Source organism: Zingiber officinale, chromosome 5A (assembly GCF_018446385.1).
Source record: "Zingiber officinale cultivar Zhangliang chromosome 5A, Zo_v1.1, whole genome shotgun sequence".
Taxonomy (NCBI): Eukaryota; Viridiplantae; Streptophyta; class Magnoliopsida; order Zingiberales; family Zingiberaceae; genus Zingiber; species Zingiber officinale.
Window position 1 is genome coordinate 92,734,237 of NC_055994.1, and position 5,171 is coordinate 92,739,407.

At 37.3% G+C, this 5,171-nt stretch overlaps 1 protein-coding gene across 1 annotated transcript; it reads left to right on the forward strand.

Annotated features, from left to right (window-relative positions):
* Positions 1-478: 478 nt before the first annotated feature.
* On the forward strand, positions 479-3,524 carry LOC121980994 (probable ubiquitin-conjugating enzyme E2 16). Its single transcript, XM_042533291.1, has 6 exons — positions 479-632; positions 751-854; positions 946-1,048; positions 1,130-1,193; positions 3,038-3,126; positions 3,219-3,524. The coding sequence occupies exons 1-6, from the start codon at positions 603-605 to the stop codon at positions 3,312-3,314; spliced, it is 486 nt and encodes a 161-aa protein (XP_042389225.1). The 5' UTR covers positions 479-602; the 3' UTR covers positions 3,315-3,524.
* The last annotated feature ends 1,647 nt before the right edge of the window (positions 3,525-5,171 follow it).

Here is a 5,171-nt window from a genome sequence, read left to right on the forward strand (position 1 = left end):
GAGATCCCTTCCCTGGCTCAGCATTGACGTCAATTGTGTTACAGATCGGAGCGAAGTCCACAGGAGGTCAGCGAAAACACCATATCCCAACATTTATCTCATCGATTTTCGGATAGAATCAATATTAATAATAATATTAATATTAATAATAATAATAATAATTAAATTTGAGGATAGGACGAGGATGGAGATGGGATAAGGATTACATCTCCATGAGTTCAAATTCAGAGAATCTTCAAATAAAAAAAAAAAAAAAAATGAAGACAGGATAAGAATATAGATGATAAATCCGTCCCCGTCTCCGTCTCCGTCTCCGTCTCTATTGCCTTCCTTAAATACGTCAAATTTTAATGCCAAAATTTTAACCACTGCCATGAGAGGACTCCACGGTAACACCTCGTGCCCAGGACGGTTTAATTGATAAATGAAATAATGACAAGTATAAGGGTAGAATCGTCTATAAAAACCCACTACGGGAAGCAAACAAAATTTATTTATATCAGAAACAACAAAAAGACGCCTTTTTTTTTTATTCCATCTCTCTCTCTCCCCCCTCACTGCAGCGCTGCCGTCGTAGCCGTCTCCGTCGGCGCCGCCGAAGCATGACCAGCTCCTCCGCCTCATCGCGCAAGGTACTCTTTTTCCTCCGCGTCCTTCTTTCTATGCCCCTTCGTTTCCCCGTCGATCATCGCCTCCGGTCCTTCATCTCCCGATGGTCAATTTCTCGTGACACATGCCTTTTGATCTCAGGCTTTGAGCAAGATCGCATGCAATAGGCTCCAGAAAGAGCTTCTGGAATGGCAAGTCAACCCCCCGGCCGGGTTCAAGCACAAAGTCTCCGATAGCCTCCAAAGGTTGCAGCTTGGTCTTCCTCTCTGCTTTCTGATTCCTTTCGCGCTTTCATTAGTTGACTTGATTTTTGGTTTTTTTTAATCCTTCCAAAAGGTGGGTAGTTGAGGTGATCGGAGCACCCGGGACGCTGTACACGAACGAGAAGTACCAGCTGCAGGTCGATTTCCCGGAGCATTATCCCATGGAAGCACCGCAGGTAAACAAAATTTAGGCAGGGGTGTTTGTGCCCCTTTGAGATGTTGTTAATTAGAGTTGTGATTGAGTGACTTTCCTTCAGGTTATATTTTTGCACCCTGCGCCTCTTCATCCGCACATCTATAGCAACGGGCACATATGTTTAGGTAATTCTCATGTTTCTGTAAGCATTTAGTGGAATCACAATGTTTGCCTAATACATTCCTTACTTGAATGGATTATCTTTATTTTTGTTCTACTACAACTTGCAAGAATGGCATCTTGCCATTAAAAATGTGTGATAGATTACCTCCCTTTTTTGCTAGTTTTGGTATACTCTTTTCTGAGTTATTTACTTTTCTGTTGCTTGTATAAAAAGTTTCAATATGGCCATTACCGGATTTTGGATTGACCCTTTAAACGATAACTTTTTTGGGATTGAATTCTATTCCACTCTTGATCAATATTTCCTTTCTCCTAGTCCCTGACTTCCATTTGTATTAGAAGGCTATATAGTGACGTTAACTCCAAAAATGATCTATTCTAATGCATTGTGTTACTGAAACATCATCATGATCATCTAGTCGTGTTTGCCCAACTATTTGAGGTTGGCTACATGAATTTTATCCCTCGATTAAATTTTACCCAACGCTATATCAGTTATTAATCATTTTATCTCCTACACAATCCCCTAATTTATGCATCATCTTCCTTGTGATAGTATCATTGTTTCTGTTATCATTACTATTTTTTTTATTGATGTTAACACATGAGTACTATTACAATGCAATTGTTTCCATTGAAGAAACTTACACAATAATAAACAATCTTAGACTAATAAGAAATAGTATGAGTGTCCTTAGCCTATAATTAAAAAACAGTCTACATTTCTCAAGCTGGACAAGTACACAAGTTATGCCTTATCAAGTTAGAAACAAGGAGTGTAAAATATCAATGTTTAAAGCTCTAAGTGTTGATCTGTAAGACGACGCTAAATGAAAATACACGAAAATACATTATCCTTCACACTACAGATGTAGTTTAAGATGAATTATCGGCTTGGTATGTAAGATAACTTCACAAGATGTAGAAATATCTGTTTTTTTTATCTTACCAAACCAAATCAAATTCCAATAGTTTAACAGTGGACTGTATCGAAGAATATTAAAGAGTACAGTATCATTGTATTGTATGCAGCCATCATAGTTTAACAGTGGACTGTATCCAATAGTTTTGTAATAGACATTGTTCTAAGGCCTTTGCATTGTCAATATATTGTGTGATCTGTATCATGTTGCGTATGGGAAAGCTCCAAGAGAATGGAATTGGCTGTACAGCATTATAATTTCTTGTACCTTCCGTTATTTTTTTACTGCAAAGTAGTGGAGCTAGGTCTAGATTATTTTTGTTTGTATTTTCTTTGCAAAATAAATGTGTTTGATTTGGGACTTCTAGAGCTTATTGGTAGGATTTAGTAAATTTTGATTTATGTATTGTGTTTGAATATGAGAAACACATATCATTCATTCTTCACTGGGAAACTCAGACACATTTTTAACTAATTCCTCCTGTCAGATAACATGTCTATGTCTATTTTAGTACTGAAATGCAACAGTTTGAATTAAGTTCATAACTATAAACCTTATCTGTGTTGGGAATGCCTTTACCACGCATCTTTGTAAGTTAATCGCGGAGCAAAGTTTGATATTCCTTTATTAGTTATTGCTAGAACAACAGGAGGATGTTCTTGGTTCTTACGAAAAAATAACAGTCTACTTGCAATATAAGGTTATTTCTAGGTTGTTTATTTCACCATTTACTGTTTATGGTTGGTTAGTTAGAACCTTCATGGATTCATGTTGGAAAGACACTGCTTTTGCTATAATCTTATATTCCTAGATAAATCCTTCGGTATAGGTCATTCATTCTCATTTGTGAATGGGTGAAGAATATCATGAGATAGTTTCGAAAAGATTTATTATGGTAACATCTCGTTTGGTGCCTTTCACAGATATCTTGTATGACTCCTGGTCTCCAGCAATGACTGTAAGCTCAGTCTGCATCAGCATTTTGTCCATGTTATCCAGTTCGACCGTGAAGGTCTCTAAACACACCCTTCACATGTGTTAAATTACTAAGCTTCGCATTTATATTTTCTAACATTGCTGGTGAAATCTATCTTGCCATTGTAGCAACGCCCACCGGATAATGATCGGTACGTGAAGAACTGTCGGAATGGCCGATCTCCCAAAGAGACCAGGTGGTGGTTCCATGATGACAAAGTATGATGCTACTGATGCTGTTAATACTCACTACTTCTCCAGCGTTTATGTAAGCTTATCGAAAAATGGCATGTATCATTCCCATTGGTCTATGATTTGCCTTAAAAAGGTTTTTAATCTTAAAATTTACTTTTGCATGTAATTATGAAGGGAAGATTTACCTTGGCTGAAATGAATACATTATGATGACTTTATGGGATTAGAATTAATTTTGCTCGTGTTCATTGTTTCTTTTAAGTTATAACTCTTGGTAAGATTGTTCAAAATTGTCACAAAGATGTGCTTGAAAAAAGCTTTTTTTTCTGTTTATTTGGAAGGAAAAATATGAAGAGGAACGAAAATTATTTGTTAAATAGTTATTTTGGATGGTCAAAAAGTTCGATCCACAGCAATTAGGTTCAAATATTCTTTTTAAATTTTTTACGTCTTTTAATTTATTAAATATTAATTCGATTTTGACTTATTTTAACAGAAACCTGCGTTTTTTTTCTTAAAAAAAACTCATCGAATTAGTGTCATTAGAAAGAAAAAAAAAATAAAAATGAGCGCCTCTCATTTCAAAAATACTTCTGCATTAATTACTCTGTAGCAGTTGCCGGTTAGTTTTTATAATAGGTAGAAGTTAGTCGATAGTTGTTACCCCTCATAAAAGTTATATGTTATCTTTTATACGTTTGATAATGAGTAGATTATATTTATGAGTCCTATAGAGTTTTCATCATTTGATTTACTTATTAAAATATTATTTTTAATCATATTATTATTCATAAAATTAAAATTAAAATAATATAAAATTATCATTTTAAACCTAGAAACTAGCTTCTAGAATTGAAGCTAATTGTTAGCTTCTACAACACCTAGAAGATAGATGTTAATTTTTACACATGCTAGAAGCTAGCAATCTAGTTTTAACATGGTAGAATGATGTATTGTAAAAGCTAATTGTTAATTTTTATACGTTGTAAAAGTTAGATATTAGTTTCCACAACTATAATGTTAGGACCTTCGGATGCGCCTAGAGAGTGGGGGTGTGAATAACCCACCTCAAATTATCATTTCTTCCTACAATTTAGGTTAGCGCAGCGGAAATACAATGTAGAAACGAAAGTGGAGAAAATCAAACCTCAAACACGATGATGTAACGAGGTTCGGAGATGATACTCCTACTCCTCGGCGTGTCCGTAAGGTGGACGAAGCCTATCAATCTGTCGGTGGATGAGACCCCGGATAACCGGCTAATATGAACTCCTTCTGGGTGGAGAAACCTCGCCACAATCTCTTTTGCAACAGCAATAAAGGAGTACAAGAAATAAAGCAAGAAACAATGGATAATATGAATGTAAATACACTCTACCAAGTTTGCTTGCCTTCTTCTCGTCGACTGGAGTCCGTTGATGAAGCAGCAACTTCACGGATGATGCCAACAGCAGCTGATCAACCAGTCGAGGGAAGCTCACACGAAGCTTCAGTAAAGAGGAGCTCAGCAAAGCTCAAATCGCAGTAAGGAGGAAGAGCAAGAACTATCCCTATAGAGGCCCTCGACCTCGATATATATCCTGCACCTGCTGCACCTGTGAAGAAGACAAAGAGCAACACAGAAATCTAGTCGTGTGCATACGGCTAGTTCGGACCGATCGCTCCACCACGATCGATGGGAACCATCGATCGATGCGTGGACCGATCAGGCCTAAACGATCGGTCCCACGGCCGACATCTGTGAGGTTGGCTTTAAGCGATCGTGGCCGCGGACGATCGTGCAACGATCGTTTCCTACGATCGATCGTGGACCGATCGGATAACTCTGACGAACCATCGTTGTTGATCGGTCACTGCACCGATCGATAAATCTGAGATCCTTGGATC